General features: G+C 48.3%; 1 protein-coding gene across 1 annotated transcript in view; it reads left to right on the plus strand.

The window, feature by feature from the left end:
- LOC121272525 (spectrin beta chain, non-erythrocytic 4-like) overlaps positions 1 to 27,008 on the plus strand; it is a 380,289-nt gene that overhangs the window by 276,910 nt on the left and 76,371 nt on the right. The window contains exons 19-22 of the mRNA XM_041179140.1: positions 19,417 to 19,680; positions 21,729 to 21,953; positions 23,293 to 23,382; positions 24,718 to 24,996. Coding sequence (XP_041035074.1) covers positions 19,417 to 19,680; positions 21,729 to 21,953; positions 23,293 to 23,382; positions 24,718 to 24,996 — 858 coding nt within the window. The remainder of the gene's footprint in view (positions 1 to 19,416; positions 19,681 to 21,728; positions 21,954 to 23,292; positions 23,383 to 24,717; positions 24,997 to 27,008) is intronic.

Genomic DNA, 27,008 nt, shown 5'->3' on the forward strand with positions numbered 1-27,008 from the left:
GCCGTACTTTGTATAAGTATATTGCAGCACGGGATGTGTATGATGTATATTACATCACTGACTTGAACGTGTAGAATTCATTCTACCATGTGAGCTGGACTTTGGATATCAAATATTTTCCACTTATTTGGTGAGGTCTGGTTTATTGACGCCTGTGCAGACGTTGTCCAAGAGGAGAGGTCTCTTTGTTATCATATCCCTGTTAGGGAAGCTGATAGAGGGCCCTGTTTCCTAGGCTCAATTAACAGTGATGAAAGGACAGTGTATTGCTGGCAGTGAGAGACTGCAAGGCACAGGACATGTGGCAGGATTTGGAACTGTTGAATGCAGGTTGCAGGGGTTGCAGCTACAGCTTGTTGGAACATGTTTAGCTTTGACAGTCACTCTCAATGTTTACTCGCTGCCTGTGAATTAAAAGAGGGTGACGATTCACATTCATGTTACTCAGTGTTTCTCAGTACCCTTTGAAAGCTTCAGTGGAGCATGTGTGAGAATTTTCAGTTGCACCTGGGTTAAACTCTCATGTAAGTAGATGTTGGGCAGTCAGGGGATACACCGAACTTAAGATATTCAGGTCACTTACAGGGAGTGCCCAACTGTGCTCTACCCAGGAGCATACTCTAGGTATTCTTTAAAATTGCAGCAAAGGTGCAATGGCTTTCATCTTGCATGCTCTGCTCAGACCTTGCACATTTTGTATTACGATGAGGACATAGTTTGCAAAGGGAAGCAGTTGAGTAGTGGTATTGTCACTGGACTAGCAACCCAGAGACCCAGGGTAATGCTCTGGGGCCCTGGGTTCAAAACCCCCACGGCAGATGGTGAAATTTAAATTCAATTTTAAAAAAATCAGGAATTAAAAGTCCAATGATGACCATGAAGCCATTGTCAATTGTTGTAAAAACGTTTCTGGTTGACTGCTGTCCTTTAAGGAAGGAAATCAGACATCCTTACCTGGTCTGGCCTGCATGTGACTCCAGATCCACAGCAGTATGTTTGACTCTTAAATGCCCTTTGAAATGGCCTAACAAGCCACTCAGTTGTATCAAACCACGACAGAAAATTGGACATACACCAGAACGACTGCAGCGGTTCAAGAAGGCAGCTCACCACCACCAGCTTCTCAAAGACAATTAGGATGGGCAATAAATGCTGGTTCAGCCAGATGCCCACATCCCGTAAAAGAATTTTTTTTTACAATGCACTCTGTGAGCTGGAGTGCACGCCTTTCTGCTCAATTTCTAGGTAGATGATTTCATGAGGCTGGGTGCAACCATTAATGTAGATGTTGAGTGGAACGAGATGTGCTTTAGGATTGTCATGTCGAAGCTTTACGCTGTGCATCTGCCAACGTGTTACATGACATCTCTGTTTTTGGATTGTCAGCAGAATAAGTGCCTTGTCAAGGCTATGAGTCAGTCTATGCTTATAGCTTTCAAGGTTGGGCATATTTTCCTTCCGCTACCAGATAAGTTGAAAATTATAGATGAAACCTGCTTTCTACATAAAAACAATCTTCAGGACTGCAGCGGTTCGAGGCAGCAGCTCACCACCACCTTCTCAAGGGGCAGTTAGGGATGGGCAATAAATGCTGGGCCCGGCCAGCGAAGCCCACATCCCGTGAATGAATTTTAAAAAGTGCCGTGCAATTACTTGTTACAATCTCTAACCTACTTTAGCCGGTTAAACTGGCACAGAGCTTTAAACCTGGCAACCTTCAAGCATGGTGCCTGGGGTGTGTAATAAACCACTCTGGGCTGAATTGGAAATCTTTGTGCGCCGGGACAATTTTCGGATCTCGGTGGTGTCCGCAGCAGCAGCGAGGATTCCCAAGTGATCTTACGCGAACTGGCCAATTATTAGAACCCACCTCCGGTGGTGCCGTCTGCTAAATTAGGGATGGCGGGCGGGTTCCGGAGGTGGGAGGTGGATCCAGCGCTGCCCTTTGCCGGGGTGACCTTCACCGCGTTGCCAGTGAGGGCACGGCTGAGGGTCAAGCAGCACGGACACAATGAAGGAGCAGCCGGCACTGCATCAGTTACGGCACTATCGGAGATTTCACTGTCCAGCAGATCCACAGGATATGGTAAAGCTCTGACATGGGAATGCATCAGCCTTGCTATTTAATAAGATTCATAAAAGACCCTGAGGAGGCTTGACAGGGTAGACGTGAGAGGATATTTCCTCGCGCAGGGGAATCTAGAACTAGGGGGCACGGTTTAAAAATAAGGGGTCTCCCATTTAAGATGGAGATGAGGAGGACATTCTTCTCCCAAAGGGTTATTAGTGTTTAGAATTCTCACCCACAGCAAGCGGTGGAGGCTGGGTCATTGATTATGTTCACAGTGTCACAGAATCTTTACAGTGCAGAAGGAGGCCATTTGGCCCATCGAGTCTGCTCTGGCTCTCTGAAAGAACATGCCACCTAGTCCCACTCCCCTGCCTTATCCCCATAACCTTGTACATTCTCTCTTTTCAGGTAGCAATCCGATTCCCTTTGGAATGCCTCAATTGAACCTGCCTCCACCACCCTCTCAGGGAGTTTGTTCCAGACTCCAACTACCCTCTAGGTGAAAACATGTTTCCTCACATCACATTTACTCCTTTTGCCAATTATCTTGAATCTGTGCCCTCTAGCTTTTGATGTTCTCTTGAGTGGGGACAGTTTCTTACTATTTACCCTGTCCATTCCCCTCAGGATTTTGAATACACCTATCAAGTCTTCTCTCAGCCTTCCTTTCTCCAGGCAAAAGAGTCCCAACCTCTCCAATCTGTCCTCATAGTGACAGTTCTTCATCCCAGGAATCATTCTTGTGTATCTCCTCTCTACTCTCTCCAATGCCTTCACATCGTTCCTCAAGTATTGCACCCAGAACTGGACACAGTACTCCAGATAAGGCCTAAGTAGTGTCTTGTACAAGTTCAGCATGACTTCCTTACTCTTGTACTAAATGCCCCTATTAATAAAGCCTAAGATACTATATGCTTTATTAATTGCTCTCTCAACATGCCCTGCCATCTTCAATCACCTATGTATGTATATGCCATGATCCCTCTGTTCCTGCACCTCCCTTAGAGTCTCTCCCTTTATTTTATACTGTCTCACCATATCTTTCCTGCCAAAATGAATCACCTCACACTTCTCTGCATTAAACATAAGCTGCCACTTGTCTGCCCAATCCACCGACATGTCTATGTCCTTTCGAAATTCAAGACTACCTCCATCACAGTTGACAAAATTTCCAGTCTTTGTATCATCTGCAAATTTTGAAATCATGCCCTGCACACTGCAGTCCAGGCCATTGAAATATTTCTTGAACAACTGACCCCTGAGGAACTCCACTACCATTTATCACTACTCTCTGTTTTCAAGGCTGAGTTAGACCAGTTCTGCTGAAGGGTCATGAGGACTCGAAACGTCAACTCTTTTCTTCTCCGCCGATGCTGCCAGACCTGCTGAGTTTTTCCAGGTAATTCTGTTTTTGTTTTGGATTTCCAGCATCCGCAGTTTTTTGTTTTTATGAGTTAGACCAATTTTTGATCAACAAGGGCCTCAAGGGTTATGGGGTCAGGCAGGAAAATGGGGTTGAGGCCACAGTCAGATCAGCCATGATCTTATTGAAAGGTGGAGCAGGTTTTAGGGGCTGAATGGTCTACTCCTGCTCCTATTTCTTATGATTATTTCTTCACGATGAATATTAAAAAACGTCTTGAAATCCCACACAACACTGACCTCCGCATCCTCTGAGTTGCTGAGGTGCTGCCACAATGAGGGGGTGGGGGTGGGGCCGCGGGGGGGTGGGGCTGCGGGGGGGGGGTGTTGTGGGGGGCAGTGGGGGGGCGGTGGGGGGTGGGTGGGGGGGTGGTGGTGAGGCCATGGGGGGGGCCCCATGCAATAGTTATAGACACAGTTGCCTTGTGCTGGGAAGGATCACTGAAAATTGATCCCGTAATTACCTTAATTGGCTTCCGGTCACAAACACGTGGGTTACTGGCATCAAACCCAGTGCATCCTGGGGAAAACAGCCAGGGCTGGGAACATTGGCAAACTGGTCTGTAGTATTTCTTTTCCAAAATTTGTTTGCCCCTCCGCCTTATCTCCAAATCCACTTCCAAGGGCCCGGGAAATGTCCCCATTCTGAGTTTCCTAATGCTGTGCGTGTCCCTCACCCTCACCCTCACCCTCACCCTCACTTACACTCTCACCCTCACTCTCACCCTCACTCTCACCCTCACTTACACTCTCACCCTCACCCTCACCCTCACTCTCACCCTCACTTACACTCTCACCCTCAACCTCACCCTCACCCTCACTCACTCTCACCCTCACCCTCACCCTCACCCTCACTTACACTCTCACCCTCAACCTCACCCTCACCCTCACCCTCACTCTCACCCTCACTCTCACCCTCACCCTCACTTACACCCTCACTTACACTCTCACCCTCAACCTCACCCTCACCCTCACCCTCACTCACTCTCACCCTCACCCTCACCCTCACTTACACTCTCACCCTCAACCTCACCCTCACCCTCACTCACTCTCACCCTCACTCTCACCCTCACCCTCACCCTCACCCTCACCCTCACCCTCACTCTCACCCTCACTTACACTCTCACCCTCAACCTCACCCTCACCCTCACCCTCACTCACTCTCACCCTCACTCTCACCCTCACCCTCACCCTCACTCTCACCCTCAATTACACTCTCACCCTCAACCTCACCCTCACCCTCACTCACTCTCACCTTCACCCTCACCCTCACTCTCACCCTCACCCTCACCCTCACCCTCACTTACACCCTCACCCTCACCCTCATCCTCACTTACACTCTCACCCTCACTCTCACCCTCACCCTCACCCTCACTCTCACCCTCACTTACACTCTCACCCTCAACCTCACCCTCACCCTCACTCACTCTCACCCTCACCCTCACCCTCACCCTCACTCTCACTCTCACCCTCACTCTCACCCTCACTCTCACCCTCACTCTCACCCTCACTCTCACCCTCACCCTCACTCTCACCCTCACTCTCACCCTCACCCTCACTTACACTCACTCTCACCCTCACCCTCACTCTCACCCTCACCCTCACTTAAACTCACTCTCACCCTCAACCGCACCCTCACTTACACTCACTCTCACCCTCACCCTCACCCTCACTTACACTCACTCTCACCCTCACCCTCACTCTCACCCTCACCCTCACTTACACTCACTCTCACCCTCAACCTCACCCTCACTTACACTCACTCTCACCCTCACCCTCACCCTCACCCTCACCCTCACCCTCACTCTCACCCTCACCCTCACCCTCACTTACACTCACCCTCACCCTCACCCTCACCCTCACCCTCACTTACACTCACTCTCACCCTCAACCTCACCCTCAACCTCACCCTCACTTACACTCACTCTCACCCTCAACCTCACCCTCAACCTCACCCTCACTTACACTCACTCTCACCCTCACCCTCACTCTCACCCTCACTCTCACCCTCACCCTCACCCTCACCCTCACTTACACTCTCACCCTCACCCTCACTTACACTCTCACCCTCACCCTCACCCTCACTTACACTCTCACCCTCACCCTCACCCTCACCCTCACCCTCACTCTCACCCTCACCCTCACTCTCACCCTCACCCTCACCCTCACTTACACTCTCACCCTCAACCTCACCCTCACCCTCACTCACTCTCACCCTCACTCTCACCCTCACCCTCACCCTCACCCTCACCCTCACTTACACACTCTCACCCTCACCCTCACCCACACTTACACTCACTCTCACCCTCAACCTCACCCTCACCCTCACTCTCACCCTCACTTACACTCACTCTCACCCTCACCCTCACCCTCACCCTCACTTACACTCACTCTCACCCTCAACCTCACCCTCAACCTCACCCTCACTTACACTCACTCTCACCCTCAACCTCACCCTCAACCTCACCCTCACTTACACTCACCCTCACCCTCACCCTCACTCTCACCCTCACTCTCACCCTCACCCTCACCCTCACTTACACTCTCACCCTCACCCTCACCCTCACTTACACTCTCACCCTCACCCTCACCCTCACTTAAAATCTCACACCCTCACCCTCACCCTCACCCTCACCCTCACCCTCACCCTCAACCTCACCCTCACCCTCACTCTCACCCTCACCCTCACCCTCACTTACACTCACTCTCACTCTCACCCTCACCCTCACCCTCACCCTCACTTACACTCACTCTCACTCTCACCCTCACCCTCACCCTCACCCTCACTTACACTCACTCTCACCCTCAACCTCACCCTCACCCTCACCCTCACCCTCACTTACACTCACTCTCACCCTCAACCTCACCCTCACCCTCACCCTCACTTACACTCTCACCCTCACCCTCAACCTCACCCTCACTCTCACCCTCACCCTCACTCTCACCCTCACTTACACTCTCACCCTCAACCTCACCCTCACCCTCACTCTCACCCTCACCCTCACCCTCACTTACACTCTCACCCTCAACCTCACCCTCACCCTCACTCACTCTCACTCTCACCCTCACTTACACTCACTCTCACCCTCAACCTCACCCTCACTTACACTCTCACCCTCAACCTCACCCTCACCCTCACTCTCACCCTCACCCTCACTTACACTCTCACCCTCAACCTCACCCTCACTTACACTCTCAACCTCACCCTCACCCTCACTCTCACCCTCACTTACACTCTCACCCTCAACCTCACCCTCACTTACACTCTCACCCTCAACCTCACCCTCACCCTCACTCACTCTCACCCTCACCCTCACCCTCACTTACACTCTCACCCTCACCCTCACCCTCACTTACACTCTCACCCTCAACCTCACCCTCACCCTCACTCACTCTCACCCTCACCCTCACCCTCACCCTCACCCTCACTCTCACCCTCACTCTCACCCTCACTCTCACCCTCACTCTCACCCTCAACCTCACCCTCACCCTCACTCACTCTCACTCTCACTCTCACCCTCACACTCACCCTCACCCTCACCCTCACTTACACTCTCACCCTCAACCTCACCCTCACCCTCACTCACCCTCACCCTCACCCTCACCCTCACCCTCACTCACTCTCACTCTCACCCTCACTCTCACCCTCACCCTCACTTACACTCTCACCCTCAACCTCACCCTCACCCTCACTCACTCTCACCCTCAACCTCACCCTCACACTCACTCACTCTCACTCTCACTCTCACTCTCACTCTCACTCTCACCCTCACTCTCACCCTCACCCTCACCCTCACCCTCACCCTCACTCTCACCCTCAACCTCACTTACACTCTCACCCTCACCCTCACCCTCACCCTCACCCTCACTCTCACTCTCACCCTCACCCTCACTCACTCTCACCCTCAACCTCACCCTCACCCTCACTCACTCTCATTCTCACCCTCACTCTCACTCTCACCCTCACTCTCACTCTCACCCTCAACCTCACCCTCACCCTCACTCACTCTCACTCTCACCCTCACTCTCACCCTCACCCTCACTTACACTCTCACCCTCACCCTCACCCTCACTCACTCTCACTCTCACCCTCACCCTCACCCTCACCCTCACCCTCACCCTCTCTCACTCTCACTCTCACTCTCACTCTCACCCTCACCCTCACCCTCACCCTCACCCTCACTCTCACCCTCACCCTCACCCTCACCCTCACTCTCACTCTCACTCTCACCCTCACCCTCACTTACACTCTCACCCTCACCCTCACCCTCACCCTCACCCTCACTCTCACCCTCACCCTCACTTACACTCTCACCCTCAACCTCACCCTCACCCTCACTCTCACCCTCACCCTCACTTACACTCTCACCCTCAACCTCACCCTCACTTACACTCTCAACCTCACCCTCACCCTCACTCTCACCCTCACCCTCACTTACACTCTCACCCTCAACCTCACCCTCACTTACACCCTCACTCACTCTCACTCTCACTCTCACTCTCACCCTCACCCTCACCCTCACCCTCACCCTCACCCTCACTCTCACTCTCACTCACCCTCACCCTCACTTACACTCTCACCCTCAACCTCACCCTCACCCTCACTCTCACCCTCACCCTCACTTACACTCTCACCCTCACCCTCACCCTCACTTACACTCTCACCCTCACCCTCACCCTCACCCTCACCCTCACCCTCACTTACACTCTCACCCTCAACCTCACCCTCACCCTCACCCTCACCCTCACTCACTCTCACTCTCACTCTCACTCTCACCCTCAACCTCACCCTCATTCACTCTCACCCTCATTCACTCTCACCCTCACCCTCACCCTCACCCTCACTCTCACCCTCACCCTCACCCTCACTCTCACCCTCACCCTCACCCTCACCCTCACCCTCACCCTCACTCTCACTCTCACTCTCACTCTCACTCTCACCCTCACTCTCACCCTCACTCTCACCCTCACTCTCACCCTCACTCTCACTCTCACTCTCACTCTCACTCCCACCCTCACTCTCACCCTCACTCTCACCCTCACTCTCACTCTCACCCTCACCCTCACCCTAACATTCACACTGTCTCTCTTTATCTTTCTTTTTCTCTCTCTCTCTCTCTCTCTCTCTCACACTCTCTCTGACCTGGCCCCTTGAATCTGGGTGTAGTCCCATACAATTAATTGATTACAGCAGCTGTCAACCAATAAAACCTTTTCTTCATCAGATTCAGAATTAGTTGTGATGCAAAGTTGCTACTGAAGGTGAAAGATTTCATAGGGTTATAGAATTATACAGTGCAGAAAGAGGCCTTTCAGCCCATCGTACCTATGCTAGTTTTTTGAGAGAACTGTCCAATTAGTCTCTCTCATTTGTCCTTTCACCATTGCTCTGCAAAGTTTTCTCCCTCTAGTATTCATCCAATTCCTTTTGAAAGTTACTATTGCATCTGCTTCCGGTGCAGTCCAAGATCACAGGAACTCGCTGCATGAAAGAAATTTCTAATCTCCCTTCTGGTTCTTCTGCCAATTACCTAAAATCTGGGTCCATAGGTTATCAACCCATCTGCTATTGGAAACAGCTCCTGATTGAGTCCATCAAAACATCTTCATTAAATCTCCCCTCAACCTTCTCTGATCTAAAGAAAATAACTTCAGTGTTCTGACATTGCTAAAGTCCGGCATCCCTGGAATCGTTTTAGTAAATCTCCTTTGCATCCTCACCATGGCTTTGACATCCTCCCTTAAATGTTGTGCCCAGAAATGTACCCAATGCTCCAGATAGAGCCAAACTAGAGTTTTATAACGGTTTAGGATAACTTCCTTACTTGTGTACTCTATGCCCTTTTTATGCAGCCAAGGATCCCGCATGCCTACTCAACTTGCTCTGCCACCTTCAAAGATTTGTATGCACACACTCCCAGATCTCTTCACACTTCTCCACATTAACTTACACATGTGTCTGTCCATTTCACCAGCCTGTTATTAGTAGGATCCAAGCCAATAACAAGACACAGAGCTTTTCTTTATTGAGAGAGTTTATTGATTTGTTCAGCTTCACAGCTCTCCTCCCACTCAACCCAGTGTCCCAGCGATCCCCTATTTATATGTGCTCAAATAAAATTAATACCTATCACCTGTTTCTCTTATCCTTAAGAATGTAATTGCCAAACCTTAACAAAGTAAGTTGATAAGACATCAACACCTGTGTTCTTCTGAAATTGTTTACTATCCTCCTCATGTTGCCACGTTTCCTCTTTGATGTGTGACCATGAGGTTTCCTGGCCTTCACCTGGTTTTCCTTCCCCCCCCCCTAACTAAATTGGGCCACACTTTGACAAAAAGCGATTACATCTGACCCATCCTGAGGACAATTAGCAGCTGATCATTTCTCAGTAGCTTGGCAGCAGCAGGAAGTGAGTGGTTTTCCCTCCCCAGATGGGGCCCTGGGACAAGGCACTAGACAGGTTAACGAGAGGAGGATGGGGGCGATTGACGTGAGACCCTGGGACTTGTGCAGGAGGAAAGGTTCATATGCTTGGGGCACAAGAGTGGGGCCTGTAACAAGGGCAGTCTGTCCCAAGGGGAATAGTGAGATAATACAATTAGGGAGGAGAATGGGAAAGAAAGAGGCTATGTAGGAGAGAGAGATAAAAACACGGTTGTAAAAAGGCAAGAGGTACGAGAAAATCAAATGTAAAAACCAGGAAAAAGAATAGGAGTCGATGTTGCAAAACTGCAATGAGGGTTGAGTGATTTTTTAAAATTTGTTATCAGATGTGGGTGTCGCTGGCTGGGCCAGCATTTATTGCCCATCCCTAATTACCCTTGAAAACATACGAACAAGGAGCAGGAGTAGGCCATTCGGCCCCTCGAGCCTGCTCCGCCATTTAATAAGATCATTGGCTGATCCGATAGTAACCTCAAATCTGCATCCTGCCTATCCCCCGATAACCTATCACCCCCTTTCCTACCAAGAGTCTATCCATCTCTGCCTTAAAAATATTCAAAGGCTCTGCTTCCACCACCTTTTCAGGAAGAGAGTTCCAAAGACTCACAATCCTCTGGGAGAAAAAAAAATTCTCCTCATCTCCATTTTAAGTGGGTAACCCCTTATTTTTAAACAGTGACCCCTAGTTCTAGATTCTCCCACATGAGGAAACACCCTCTCCACATCCACCCTGTCAAGACCCCTCAGGATCTTATATGTTTCAATCAAATCGCCTTTTAGTCTTCTAAACTCCAGAGGATACAAGCCTAGTCTGTCCAACCTTTCCTCAAAAGACAATCTCCCATTCCGGCTATTAGTCTGGTAAATCTTATCTGAACTGCTTCCAATGCATTTATATCCTCCCTTAAATGAGATGACCAGTACTGTACACAGTACTTTAGATGTGGTCTCTATTGTGCTCTGTATAACTGAAGCATAACCTTCCTACTTTTGTATTCACTTCCCCTTGCAATAAATGATAACATTTTATTAGCTTTCCTAATTACTTTCTGTATCTGTACATTAACCTTTTGCAATTCATGCAATTCATACACTAAGACACCCAGATCTCTCTGCATCTCAGAGCTTGGCAAGCTCCCACCATTTACATAATATGCCTCTCTTTTATTCTTCCTGCCAAAATGGATAATTTCACATTTTCCCACATTAGACTCCATTTGCCAGATTTATTACTGCTCTTGGGATGTTACTTGTACCCTCAATAATGAGAACTGATGCAAAATACCTGTTCAATTCATCTGCCATTTCCTTGTTTTCCATTATCAATTCTCTAGACTCACTCCAAAGGACCAATGCTTCTTTTTTAAATAATTATCGAAACTCCTCCTACCTAATATCTCCAAATTTGCAGATGACACAAAGCTGGGTGGGAGGGTGAGCTGTGAGGAGGATGCAGAGATGCTTCAGTGTGATTTGGACAAGCTGAATGAGAGGACAAATGCATGGCAGATGCAGTATAATGTGGATAAATGTGAGGTTGTCCATTTTGGTAGCAAAAACAGGAAGGCAGATTATTATCTGAATGGCTATAAATTGAGAGAGGGGAATGTGTAACGAGACCTGGGTGTCCTTGTACACCAGTCGCTGAAGGTAAGCATGCAGGTGCAGCAAGCGGTAAAGAGGGCTAATGGTATGTTGACCTTCATAGCCAGAGGATCCGAGTACAGGAACAGGGATGTCTTGCTGCAATTGTACAGGGCCTTGGTGAGACCACACCTGGAATATTGTGTGCAGTTTTGGTCTCCTTATCTGAGGGAGGATGTACTTGCTATAGAGGGAGTGCAGCGAAGGTTTACCCAACTGATTCCTGGGATGGCAGGACTGATATATGAGGAGAGATTGAGTCGTTTAGGATTATATTCGCTGGAGCTCAGGAGAATGAGGGGGAATCTCATAGAAACCTATAAAATTCTAACAGGACTAGACAGGGTAGATGCAGGAAGGATGTTCCCGATGGTGGGGAAGTCCAGAACCATGGGTCACAGTCTAAGAATATGGGGTAGACCATTTAGGACTGAGATGAGGAGAAATTTCTTCACCCAGAGAGTGGTGAGCCTGTGGAATTCGTTACTACAGAAAGTAGTTGAGACCAAAACATTGTATGCTTTCAAGAAGGAGTTATGATATAGCTCATGGGGCAAAAGGGATCAAAGGGTATGGGGAGAAAGTGGGAGCAGGCTATTGAGTTGGATGATCAGCCATGATCATAATGAATGGCGGAGCAGGCTCGAAGGACCGAATGGCCTACTCGTGCTCCTAGTTTCTATGTTTACCTATTTTTATATTTCTGGCTAGCTTATCTCGCATTGTAATTTTTCCCTCTTTATTAATCTTTTAGTCATCCTTTGCTGTTCCTTATATTCTGTTCAATCTTCTGGCCTTCCACCTGTCTTTGCACAATTATATACTTTTTCTTTGAGTTGGTTTGATACCAACTTTAACCTTTCTAGTCAACCATGGATGGTGTGTCTGTCCCTTGGACTTTTCTTTGGAATGTATCTATTCTGTGTATCCTGAAATATCCCCTCAAATGTTTGCTGCTGCATCTCCATTGACCTATTCCTTAACCTAATTTGCCAATTCACTTTAGCCAGCTCTGCTTTCATGCCCTCATAATTGCCCTCATTTAAGTTTAAAAACATAGTATTGTACCCATCCCTCTCTCCCTCAAACTGAATATAAAATTCAATTATATTATGGTCGCTGCTACCCACGATGAGGCCATTAATTAATCCCATCTCGTTGCACAACACCAGCTCTAGTTTAGCCTGCTCTCTGGTTGGCCCCAGAACATGCTGCTCTAAGAAACTATCACGGAAACATTGATGAACTCCTCATCTAGGCAACCTTTGCCCATCTGCCTTTTCAGTCTCTACGTAGATTAAAATCTCCCATGATTATCACCATGACTTTCTTCCTTTATGCTCCATCCTACCATGTGGTTACTATTAGGGGGCCTGTACATGATTCTCACAAGTGACTTCTTGCCATTTCTCATCTCTGCCCAAACGATTTCCACATTCTGGCTTCCTGAACTTAGGTCATCCCTTTCTATTGTGCTAATACCATCATTAACTAACAGAGCCACCCCTCCACCTTTTCCTCATTTCCCATCCTTCCTAATTGCGCTATACTGTTTAATATTCAGGTACCAACCCTCCCGCAGTCATGTCTCTGTAATGGCTATCAGGTTGTACTTATTTATTTCCATGTGTGCTCTCAGTTCAACTGTTTTGTTTTGAATGCTTCATGCATTCAGATACTGAACCTTTAATTTTATCCTTTTATTCTTTTTATAACCTCTAGTCTGTTCTGTTGATCTACTGTTAGATTTGTACTTACTATCCCTTCGTGTCATGGTCTGTTTTTCATTTCCCGTAATAATATATTCCTCTTTTGCCTTGTCTCTACTCTTTGATTTATCATATCTTCCCAAATTTTTACCCTTGCTCCACTACTTAGTTTAAAACTCTCTCTACTTCCCTAGTTATGTAGCTCTCAAGAACATCGGTCCCAGCATGTAGACTGGTGTACATGTGTAGATGCAGACTATGTAGGTGTAGACTGTCCCAACATATTCCCCGTTCCCCAGTATTGGTGCCAGTGCCCCATGAACTGGAACCTACTTCTCCCACACCAGTCTTTGAGCCACGTATTCATCTCCCTAATCTTATTTGTCCTATGCCAATTTAAAGGTGACTCAGGTAATAATCCAGAAATTATTACCTTTGAGGTTCTGCTTCTTAATTTGGTGCCTAGCTCATACTGGCTATGCAGAATCTCTTTCTTTGACCTGCCTATGTCATTGATACCAACATGGACCATGATGACTGGGTCCTCCTCCTCCCACTGCAAGCTTCTCTCCAGCCCAGAGGAGATGTCCCGAACCCCGGCACTGGGCAGGCAACATAGCCGCTTAGACTCATGATGTTTGCAGCAGAGAACGGTGTCAATCCCTCTGACTATACTGTTATCTACTACCACTACATTCCTTGTAACTCCCCCTGCTTGAATGTCTTCCTGTACCACGGTGCCAAGGCCAGTCAGCTCACCCACGCTGCAGCCCCCACTCCTATCCAAACAAACTTAAAAATCCTCAAACCTGTTGGACAATTACAAGGGTGCAGGCTCCTGCACTCCTGCCCTCTGGGTCCCCTTACCTGCTTCACTTGCAGTCACATCCTCCCGTCCCTGACCACTGACCAATCAGAAGACTCTATCCTAAGGGGTGTGACCGCATCCTGGAATGATGTGTCCAGGTAATTTTCCCCCTCCCTGATATGCCGCTGTGTCTGCAGCTCGGCCTCCAGCTCAATAACTTGGAGCCGAATTTCCTGTAGTCGCAAACACTTACTGCAGATGTGTTTGCTCTGGATCACACCGGTATCCAGAAGCTCCTACATCCTGCATTCGCAGCACATCGCCCCTGCCATCTCCAATATGTGTTATTTAATTAATAATTGCTGAAAAGCAATACAGTACTTACAACTAATAATACCAGTTACTGGTTTACCTGCTCCTTCTGCTGCACCAAATTGGAAATCAAATACTGGAAGCTGAAAAATAGTCGAAGAAAATAGCACCTCCTCCCTGCCCTTCACTGAGCACACTTTGCTTCCTGCAGTAAACCTTACCTAAAGCACCTCTTTCCCCATGCACCAAATTCCCACTTTGAACCAGATCCCCAAATATACTCACCCGGTCTCTTCCTCACTCAGGCTGAAGCCTCTCCTCACTGACCGTGTGCCTCTTAAAAGAATTTGGTGATGAGCTGCCTTCTTGAGCCACTGCAGTCCATGTGGTGTAGATACACCCACAGTGCTGTTAGGGAGGGAGTTCCAGGATTTTGACCCAGCGACAGTGAAAGAACGGCGATATATTTCCAAATCAGGATTGTGAGTTACTTGGAGGGGATCTTCCAGATCGTGGTGTTCCCATGTATCTGCTGCCCTTGTCCTTCTAGGTGGTAGAGGTCGTGGGTTTGTCAAAGGAGCCTTGGTGAGTTGCTGTACTGATTCTTGTAGATGGCACACACTGCTGCCACTGTACGTCGGTGAAGGAGGGAGTGAATGTTTAACTAGGTGGGTGTGGTGCCAATCAAGTGGGCTCCTTTGTCTTTAATGGTGTCAAACTTCTTGAGTGTTGTTGGAGCTGCACTCATCCAGGCAAGTGGAGAGCATGCCATTCTGACTTGTGCCCTGTGGATATTGGACAGGCTGTGGGGAGTTGGGAAGTGAATTACTCGCTGCAGGATTGCCAGCCCCTGACCTGCTCTTGTAGCCACAGTATTTATATGGCTGGTCCAGTTCAGTCTCTGGTCAAAGGTAACCCCAGCATGTTGATAGTGGGGAATTCAGTGATGATAATGCTGTTGAATGTCAAGGAGAATATGCTTAGATTCTCTTGTTGGAGATGGCTATTGCCTGGCACTTGTGGTGCAAATGTTACTTGCTACTTGTCAGCCCAAGCCTGAATGTTGTCCAGGTCTTGCTGTATGTGCACACAGACTGCTTCAGTGTCTGAGGAGTCACGAATGGTGCTGAACATTATACAATCACCTGCAGCCACCCTCATTTCTGACTTTATGGTGCAGAGAATGTCAATGATGAAGCAGCTGAAGATGGTTGGGCCTTGGGCCCTACCCTGAGGAACTCCTGCAGCAACGCCTTGGGGCTGAGATGATTGGCCTCCAACAACCATCTTCTTTTGTGCTATGTATGACTCCAACCAGCAGAGAGATTCCCCCCGATTGTCATTGATTCATTGTTTCGCTAGGGCTCCTTGATGCAACAGCTGGTCAAATGCTGCCTTGATGTCAAGAGCTGTCACTCTCACCTCACCTCTGGAGTTCAGCTATTTTGTCCAAGTTTGGATCAAGACTGTAATGAGGTCAGGAGCTGAGTGGCCCTGAGTGGATCCCAAACTGAGCGTCAGTGAGCAGGCCATTGCTGAGTAAGTCTTGCATGATAGCACTGATGACGACCCTTTATCACTTTGTTGACTGAGAGTAGACTGATGGGACAGTAATTGGCTGGTTTGGATCTGTGGACAGGAGATATTTAGGCAATTTTCCACATTGTCTGGTGGATGCCAATGTATGTACTGGAGCTGCTTGGCTAGAAATGCAGCTAGATTGGGACTAATGTGATGGGGTCCACCTTCATTGAGGATGCGGGTGTTCATGGCGCCTCCTCCTCTTGTTAGTTGCTTAATTATTTACCACCATTTAAAACTGGATGTGATAGAATTACAGAGCTTTGACTTGATCCGTTGCTTATGGGAATCGCGTATTGCTTCCGCTGTTTAGCGCGCACGTAGTCCTGTGTTATAGCTTTGGCACTTAATTTCTAGATACAGCTGGTGCTAATCCCGACATGCCATGGCTATGTCAGTCTGTTGGTCTGTTGACTACCCTGTGGGGACAAACCTTCCAATTTTGGCACAAGTTTCCAGATATTGGTGAGGAGGACTTTGCAGGGCTGACTGGGTGCTCCATCTGAAGAAATCATTGATTTTGTTCATCAAAAGTCCGGTAGTTTCCAGGTCACCATTACTGAGACTACCTGAGGTGGGACTAGGTGGAATGCTCTTTCAGAGAGCCATTGCAGACACGATGGGCTAAATGGCGTCCTTCTGCACTTGTGATCTGATACTCAAATCCAGGATTAGCCTTTCACTGAAACAATATTTGGGTGCAATTGTGGTGGCTTTTCTCACCTCCCTAAGCAGGTGCGTATTGAGTGAAATCGGGCTGCTGTCTCAGCCTATGGAAAATCTGGCGTTATGGTGTTCAGAGTAAAACTTGAATAAGTTGAGGTTAAAAGCTTTGATCTTTCTACAAGTTTTCTTGTTGGAATTTATATCTCAAAAGATCAGTGATCTGCTTCTTCCTGTTTGTGGTGGAGTTGGAAAGGGCAGCAGCTTGGATTGGGAACTCGCTAGATTCATCTGCATTCACCGCCCTAATGGAAGCAAAATGCTGAGGTGACCTTTGACCTGTGTCCAGTCTGCTTTAGCTTTAGGTTTAAAACCAACAAAAATTCAGAGAAATGTGGCCTGAAGATTCCTCACTCTAGACTTTGGATCACGGCAAGTGTTTCCCATGGCAATGCCTCAGCCAGTCAGAGTTGACTTGCCATCCAATCAGAACCCTTTTCCCCTGTAGTATAAATTGTTGTGATAGTTTGAAATTTGGCATTCTTGCCTTTGTCCTGATGAGCGCTAGACGGAAAGTTTCGGCAACGTCTCTCTTATCAGCAATATTCAAGTATTTTTCTGTTTGTGTCCCTCCGTCCCCTAAACTTTAAGATCAGTCCCCTCTCCCTCACCGTGACTGTATTAGTGACTTACTCATGCCCATATTGTCACCTCAGAGTAACAAAGGAGCAAGAGGTTTGACTGGAAAATCCACTGGGGATCACAGGGAGCTTCTCACAGTCAGGAAATCGGAAAAGTGATGGTTCTGCACGTGACCATAAACCAGGCTCTGAACTGGGGGTTGGAGTCTATGGGATGGAGTCAGTCTCTTCATCCAGTGTCAAGAACAGAAAATGCTGGAAAAACTCAGCAGATCTAGCAGCGTCTTTGGAGAGAAAGACAGAGTTAACATTTCGAGTCCATATGACTCTTCTCCGGAGCTCTGAAGAAGAGTCATATGGACTCAAAACATTAACTCTGAATTTTTCTCTCTCCACACATGCTGTTAGATCTGCTGACTTTTTCCAGCATTTTCTGCTTTTGTTTCCGATTTCCAACATCCGCAGTATTTTGCTTTTATCTTTTTCCAGTGTATTGCCCCCACACAGCCCTCCCCTCCTGGCCACGCCCCCCCTCACCCCCACCCCTACCCCTGCACCAGCAACCCCCCTCCCCCCCCCCCCCCCCCCCCACCCACCCCCCGAGCCTCATGAGCAACATGATAAAATGAGCAGAAAGGACCTTCTAACTCATGGAGAGAATGACATACTGTCCCACACCACAAACCCCAGACCAAACTCTCCCTGCCTCCCCTGATGCTTCCTAGACGTGACAGTGAGGATGTTTCATTGCACTGACCTGCAAATCATAAGAACATAAGAAATGGGAGCAGGAGTAGGCCATTCAGCCCTTCAAGCCTGCTCCGCTATTGAACGAGATCATGACTGATCTTTTACTTCTGCACCATTTTCCTGTACTTTCGCCGTATCCCTTGAATGTTTTTCATATGTAGAAATCTATCAATCTCAGTCTCGAACATACTCAACGACTGAGCCTCGACAGCCCTCTGGGACAGAGAATTCCAAAGGTTCACCACCCCCTGAGTGAAGAAACCCCTTCTCATCTCAGTCCTAAAGGACCTTCCCCTTATTCTGAGACTGGTTTCTAGACCCTCCCCTCATGCCTCTAACCAGAGGAAACATCCTTCCTGTACCTACCCTGTGCGAGCCCTGTAAGAATTTTGTGAGCTTGAATGAGATCACCTCTCATCCTCCTAAACTCCAAGCCCAGTCTGTCATATCATCACCAAGTTGTGTTACGGTGCCAGCTGTGATTTCTAGTGGATTTTCCAGTCAACCCTCTTGCTCCTTTGTTACCCTGAGGTGATGAAGTTGGCATGAATAAGTCACTAATACAGTTGCTGTGAGGGAGAGGGGATTGATCTTAAAGGTTAGGGGATGGAGGGACACAGAATGAAAAGGCAGAAATGTTGCCAAAGCTTTTCGTCTTTTTCATCCAAAACAATTTGAAATTCCAGATTTTGCTGAATCACAGTCACCAGATCAAATGACAAGATTTTTGTTTTTGGAAATATGAGATGAGATCTGTTTAAACATGAACCATTTATTGTTAGTCTTTAACTGTGTACAGATCCCAGGTTACTGTCTTTCATGGGGCTGCTTCTAGAATGTTCTTTCTGGACTATTCTCTCACTCTATCACCATCTGACTCTATGCATCATACCATGGGCAGCCCCACATTAACCCCTGCTCTGCAACGCACTTTTATATTACAATGGCATGCAGGTGCACACAACATCCCACAGCACAGTCTGTTTAACCTATGCTTGGAATGTGAGGTAATGAACTTGAAGAAGGTGATTTGACCTCCTGATGAACGAGAGTCCCTTATAGCAGTCGGGAATCCCAACCTTCTGCTTTCCCCCCGCACCCTGTAAGATCAGGCCTGCGGAGTCAGAACCAATGAATCCAAATGATCTTTGCAAGGCTTGAATGTGTCACATCACCTGGATATTATGGGATGTTGTTTTATACCTAAGATACGACTACATCACCCGTGATAATGCTCTTGCGCCCGGCGTGACTGCAGGGTTAGCCCTCGATCTTGTTGAGTTTGGTTTTCTTGCTGTGCTTGTTAGGGTTGAGTGGCGGCCCACGCTGCTCACCCGTTTGATTGTCTGACCTGCCCTCTGTTACAGGAGGGGCAACAACTGATCAAAGAGAAACCTGAGCTTGCCCCAGAAGTGAGGAAGAAACTGGAGGAGATCCGCGATTGCTGGGTGGTCCTGGAGAGCACGACGCAGGCAAAGGCGAGGCACCTGTTTGACGCGAACAAGGCTGAGCTCCTGGTGCAGAGCTATGGTGAGCTGGACAAGAGGTTGTCACACCTGGAGGGGCAGCTGCAGGTGGTAGAAGGAGGGAGAGACATCGCCAGCGTCAACAGCCAACTCCAGAAACTGCAGGTGAGCGGCCAGGAGGTGTTGGCTGCTCATGCAGCCTCCGCTCAGTGCACCTTTCACAGTTTTGCCAAACCGCAACAGTTGGAGGATGAGCTGACACCAGGGGTCAGAGGTCAGGGGCTGATGGTGCCCGTGCATCTTCTCAAACCGAGCTCCTTCGCAGTGCTCTCTCTAGCGCTGAGATTTTCACCTGCACTGGGGAGAGAAACTGGGTGGTGGCAAATCAGGTGCCCCTTACATTGCCTACTTGTTGCACGCCCACTCAGTATACGCCCTGCTCACTCTATTCTGGCCCTTAATATGCCTGCCAATTATACGTCTCGCCCGTCATATCTGGCTCATTATACACATCTCCCATAAACACAAGTCCTCATACACACACTCCACCAGTCACACATCCTGCCCTCTGCGCACACACCATTACACACCCAGTCCCTTACACATACAATGTTACATAACCCTGCCTGTTACGCACACACTGTTACACACTCTGACCATTAAGCACACACTGTTGCAAACCCTACCCGCTACGCACATGCCATTACACACCCTGCCCATTGAGCACACATCGTTACACACCCTGCCTGCCACTCGTACATCGTTACACACCCTGCCTGTTACGTACGCGGCCCGAAACACTGCCTATTACGCACACACCATTACACACCCTGACCATTACGCATTTGCCATAACACACTGCCCATTACACACACTCCGTTACACACCCTGCAGGTTATGTACAAGCTGTTACACACTGCCCAATACACATACATAATTCCACACCTTGCCTGTTACTCACATGCTGTTACACACCCTGCCCATTATACACACATTACTCAAGCCCTGCCCACTGTGCATCCGCCCATAATAAAGCCTGTCTGTTTAACAATAGCTCATTGGCCCTCACAAGCTATAACTCTCCGGAATTGTTAGATTTTATTTGATAAAGACAAGTGATAACTTGTTTAAAAGAGTAACTCGAACTTCAGCAATTTTAATGAATAATTTATTATTTTAAAAAACTACCATTAACACATGTATTTGAACAAATCACACAGGATATTGGTATTTGAATTCATTCCTCCCTTGGGCACCAGTTTATATATGTCACTGATTCAATAACTGAGCTGGATATTCTTCAGGAATATTAATCTGAGTGAAGCAGTGGTTGGGTAACATTGTCCAGCCTGATTTATGGCCAAGGTGACCTTCACCTGCATTCCCTCTTCCTTACAGCAAGTCTGAGAAACCTCTTGTGACAGTTTGAGGGCTGGGATGAGGTGGGTCTGCGAAGGTGGTGGGGTCTGTGATGGGGTGAGGAGTGTTGGGGTTGGGTTTTGTGTTGAGGGTGAGGTCTGTGTTGGGGGTGAGGAGTGTGGGGGTTGGGTCTGTGACCAGGTGAGAAGTGTTGGGGGAGGGGTCTTTGTTGGGGGTGGGGTCAGTGATGGGGTGAGAAGTGTTGGGGGTGGGGTCTGTGACCAGATGAGGAGTGTTGGGGTGGGGTCTGTGTTGGGAGTGGGGTCTGTGACCAGGTGAGGAATGTTGGGGGTGGGGTCTGTGTTGGGGGTGGGGTCTTTGTTGGGGGTGGGGTCTGTGATGTGGATGGGGTATGTGACGGGTGAGGGGTGTTGGGGTGGCGTCTGTGATAGGGTCAGGGGTTTTGGGGGTGGAGTCTATGATAGGGTGAGGAGTGTTGGGGTGGGATCTGTGTTGGGGTTGGGGTGATGGGTGTTGGGGGTGGGTTCTGTGTTGGGGTGAAGGGTTTTGGGGGTGGGGTCTGTGACAGAGTGAGGAGTGTTAGGGGTGGGGATCTGTGTTGGGGGTGGGGGTGAGGGGTGTTGGGGGTGAGGTATGTAATGGGGGTGGGATCTGTGTTGGGGGAGGGTTCTGTGTTGGGGTGAGGGGTGTTGGTGGTGGTTTATGTAATGGGGGTGTTGGGCGTGGGGTCTGTGTTGGGGGTGGTGTCTGTGATGGGTCAGCGGGGTGGTGGGTAGCTCTGTCTTATTTCTAGTCCAGACTTCCCCAATAACCTCTGACCGTGTGAGCTGCAGGTCCTGGAGAATCAGATGGAGGGCTGGTACAAAGAGGTTGGGGAGCTACAGGCCCAGGCTTCTACCCTGCATCAGGAAGGGGCAGGAAAAGAAGAGGTTACCGAGAAACAAAATGTCGTGGAAGCGCGAATTGTTCGACTGATTGAGCCTCTGAAGCAACGGCGGAGAATTCTGCTCGCTTCCAAAGAAGTTCACCAGGTGACCAGGGATATGGAGGAGGAGACTGTAAGTACCCCACTGTGAAACTGTACGACTCAATCAAACTGTAAGTACCCCACTGTGAAACTGTACGACTCAATCAAACTGTAAGTACCCCACTGTGAAACTGTACGACTCAATCAAACTGTAAGTACCCCACTGTGAAACTGTACGACTCAATCAAACTGTAAGTACCCCACTGTGAAACTGTACGACTCAATCAAACTGTAAGTACCCCACTGTGAAACTGTACGACTCAATCAAACTGTAAGTACCCCACTGTGAAACTGTACGACTCAATCAAACTGTAAGTACCCCACTGTGAAACTGTACGACTCAATCAAACTGTAAGTACCCCACTGTGAAACTGTACGACTCAATCAAACTGTAAGTACCCCACTGTGAAACTGTACGACTCAATCAAACAAGAAATGATCTTACAGCTGAAATACTTCACCTCAACTGAGGGCACAGTTCCATTCATCGAAAGCAGGATGGACAGGGTTTTTTTCCACTAAGCATTGGGAAGATTGAAGCTATTGTCTTCAGTACCACCATTAACTCCATGCCCTAGCTCCAGACTCTGGTCACTGTCTGAGGATGAACCAGGTCACCCAAAGCCCCCCAGGCCTGCACCCCCCTCCACATGCTACCCTCTGTAAACACGAGCTCAGTACAAACTCCGCTGTCCCTTTCTTAACTTGCACCTCGACCCATTCACCTTGCTCCCTCTGCTTGCTGACCTACATTGGCCCCCAGTCCTGGAAGATCTCAGTTGTAGGCAGGATGTGAGAAAAAACTTTTTTACCCAGAGGGTGGTGAGGGTCTGGAATGCACTGCCTGGGAGGGTGGTGGAGGCGGGTTGCCTCACATCCTTTAAAAAGTACCAGGATGAGCACTTGGCACATCATAACATTCAAGGCTATGGGCCAAGTGCTGGTAAATGGGATTAGGTAGGTAGGTCAGGTGTTTTTCACGTGTTGGTGCAGACTTGATGGGCCGAAGGTCCTCTTCTTCACTGTGTGATTCTGTGCCTGGGTCCAAAGCTCTGGAATTCCCTGGATAAACCTGTCCTCCTCCCTACCTCCCATCCAGTCCTGATGCTTCTTTGTTGTCTTTGACCAAGCTTCTGGTCACCTGTCCTAATATCAAGTGACTCGATGTCAAATAGGTCCTGTTATTACTTCAAGGTTATTCTTGTGATATGATAACTCCACTGTTCAGTGTTGCCAAGATGTGTTGTAACTATGCAGTACAGTATCACTGCACTGTGTGGTGTTACGACAGTGCACGGTGTACCTGTGTAAGCCGCTCCTGTTGTTTTTGATTACTGAGCGAGAAGCTGAATGTTTTGTGTGTTCCTCAGCTTTGGATTCAGGAACGCCTGCCACTGGCAACATCCAAGGATCACGGGAATAATCTGCAAACAGTGCAGCTCCTTCAGAAAAAACTTCAGGTGAGTGCCAGGAGCAGGACGGAATTGGAAGTCAGAACCGGAAAATAGGACAGGATTGGGAACGAGAACTAGACGCTCCATCACCACCTTAAACCTGCAGTCCACAGGCACACCCATGGTTACAGGATGTATTATCCACATCCTGTACTGCAGCAAGTCACTGACATTTCCCCAGTAACAACTCCCTCCATATTCCCCTTGAAATCATACACCATTCTGACTTGGGAACTATGGGCAGGATTTTCCAGCCCCGCCCGACACCGGGATCTTCCGATCCCGCCAAAAGTCAACGCACTTTTGGCTGGGCCGCCAAATCCCCCATGGCGGGTCCTGACTCAACGTGGCCATAAAATCCCTCTGTATATCGACCGTACCTTCACTGTCGCTGAGTCAAAATCCTGGAACTCCCTCCCTAACAGCACTGTGGGTGTACCTACACCACATGGACTGCAGCGGTTCAAGAAGGCAGCTCACCCACCACCTTCTCAAGGGCAACTAGGGATGGGCAATAATGCTGGTCTGGTCAGTGATGCCCACAGCCTGTGAAAGAAGTTTTACAAAACGGACTGGATTGAGGTGTGACAGATTGTCCGCTAACTGTGTGTCAGCAGGGTTAAATTATTGGGATAGACCTTCAAAGTGTCAGAGTAAATGTTATTTGAATGTGTCATTCACTCACTCACTCACTCACACACAAAGTCACATAAACACTCACATAAACACTTAAACACAAACACTCACTCACACAATCACTCACACACACAAATTCACATAAATACTCACACAAACACTTAAACACACTCACTCACACACAAACTCTCACATAAACACACACAGTCATGCAAACACTCTCTCACACACTCACTCACATACAAATTCACTCACTTACTCATTTACTCATTTACTCATTCACTCATTCACTCACCCACAAACACTCGCTCACTCACTCACTTACTCACTCACTCACTTTATTACCAATCCCCAGTTGCCCTTGAGATGATGGTGGTGAGCTGAACCACCTCAGTAAGTGTGATGCTGGTATTCCCACAGTGCTATTAGAGAGGGAGTGCCATGAGTTTTATCCATTAGTGATGAAGGAACAGGCGATACATCTCCAAGTCAGGATGATGTGTGATTTCTAGGGGAGGTTGGGGTGAGGTGCTGTCGAAGAAACTTTAGCAACTTGCTGCAGTACACTGACATTCAATCAAACGCACACACTCACACATACAACACCTGCACACACACTCTCAGACACACACTGGCAGACTGAGGACTGTACCCCCGCCAGCTCCCTTGACTCTGTTTAGCACCCTCTCTGTTTGATGTTCACAGACTCTTCAACGGGAGATTCAGGGCCACCTGCCTCGGATCAATGATGTGATAGAGCGGGCGGGGCACATCGCCTCCATCCAGAGCCCGGAGGTTGACGCTGTGCGTCTGAGCCTGGACCGGCTGCGGGAGTTATGGGATGTCTTCCAAGAGGAAACGCAGCAGAGGCAGCAGAGGCTGACTGGAATGCAGCAAGTCCAGCAGTATTACTTCGACGCGTCTGAGGTGGAGTCGTGGCTGAGTGAGCAAGAACTGCACATGATGACGGACGAGAAAGGAAAGGTGAGGGACACCCAGGGGGAAACAATCTGAGGTTTGGGCTCCCAAAACGGGATGAGAAACTCATTGCGTTCGTGTAGATCACTCATTGACACAAATACACAAGGCATGAGCCTGTGCCTGGGGGAGGTGTCGGGTAAGGATGTATCTGCAAGTTTGCCTTCCTTTTCCTCCAGGTATGGAGGTTGACACATGAGGCGGGATGAATACTGTGGCATCTGTGCACCATGATATACTATGAGGCTGTAGCCCAGTCTCCCTGACTGCTCTGCTCAGATGTTCTCATTCCTGGGGCTAACAGGAGAGCACAAAGAGGTGTTGAAGTAAGTGACCAGAGTCAGGTCTCCTATCAGTAAATTGTAAAGAAAAATTTGTATTGACTTTTCCTCTCTTGGAATGATGCACCGGGTGGGGCAGGGGGATGGGGGGCTGGTTTTGAGAGGAAGTGTAGTTAGAGGGAGAGGCGCTTGAGTAAAGGATGAGGGAATATTGATCCCAGAGGCAAGCGAGATAGGAAAGTGTGAATAAGGTGGGAGGAAAGGAGGAATGAGGTTAGAGAGAAGGAAAAGTGCTGTTAGAGGTTAGGGTCAAGATTGGTGTTAGAGTTCGAGGAGAGGGAAAAGTGGGGTTAGAGTTCAGGGGGAAGATTGGGGTTAGAGTTTGAGGAGAGGGAAGGGTGGGGTTAGATGTCAGGCAGAAGATTGTGGTTTGAGTTTGAAGAGAGGGAAGAGTGGGGCAAGAGGTTGGGGAAGATTGGAGTTAGAGTTCGAGGAGAGGGAAGAGTGGGGTTAGAAGTTGGTAGAGGAGAAAGAGAAGAGATGAGGAGCCACAGCAGCATGGGGAGAAAAGGGTGAAGGTAAGGAGGTTTACATTGAAGAGTATATTGGTTATGGAGGTTCAAGAAAAGCAATGGTGTAGAATCAAACAAGACAGAAGGAGGTTATTCTGCCCATCTGGCCTGTGCTGCTTCTTTGAAAGAATTTTCAAACTAGTACCACTCTTTCTCCCTTTTCCCGGAAGTTTTCCCCTTTGCAAGCCTATCTCCAATACCCTTTTATAAGTTATTATTGAATCTGATTCCACCATCCTTTCAGGCAGAGCATTCCAGATCATAACAATTTGCCGCTAAAATAAAATTCTCCCCTCTGGATTTTTTTGCCAATTATCTTCAACCTCTACCCTCTAGTTCTGAAAGTGCTACCAATGGAAACTGTTTCTCCTTATTTACTCTGTCAATACCAATGATCATTTTGAACAATTTCATTAATTCTCCCCTCAGCCTTCTCTGCTCTAAGTGGTGAGTCTGTACTTCAGCTAAGTGTTGGGTGAGTTTGTACCTGGGATAAGTATTGAGTGAGTTTGTACCGGGGGTAAGTGTTGAGTGAGTTTGTACCGGGGGTAAGTGTTGAATGAGTTTGTACCGGGGGTAGGTGCTGAGTGTGTCTGTACCGGGGTAAGTGTTGAATAAGCCTGTATTTGGGGAAGGTGTTGAGTGAGTTCGTACCTGGGGTAAATACTGAGCGAGTTTGTACCTGGGTAAATGTTGACTAAGTTTATACCTGGGGTAAGTATTGAGTGAGTTTGTACATGGGGCAAGAATTGAGTGAGTCTGTACTTGGGGAAGATGTTGAGTAAGTTTGTACCTAGGGTAAATATTGAGTGAATTTGTACCTGGGGCAAGTATTCAGTGAGTCTGTACTTGGGGATGGTGCTGAGTGAGTTTGTACCTGGGTAGGTGTTGAGTAAGTTTGTACATGGGTAAGTATTGAGTGAATTTGTATCTGGGGCAAGTATTAAGTGAGTCAGTACTTGGGGATGATGCTGAGTGAGTTTGTACTTGGGGTAAGCGTTGAGTGAGTCTGTACTTGGGGAAGTTGCTGAGTGACTTTGTACCTGCGTAAGTATTGAGTGAGTCTGCAATTGGGGAAGGTGTTGAGTGAGGGTGTGTTTGGGGATTTGCCTTCCTTTTCCTCTCGTCTATCTGTGTCCAGTTGTGAATGTTAACATGTGAGGCA

Source organism: Carcharodon carcharias, chromosome 34 (assembly GCF_017639515.1).
Source record: "Carcharodon carcharias isolate sCarCar2 chromosome 34, sCarCar2.pri, whole genome shotgun sequence".
NCBI classification, from domain to species: Eukaryota; Metazoa; Chordata; class Chondrichthyes; order Lamniformes; family Lamnidae; genus Carcharodon; species Carcharodon carcharias.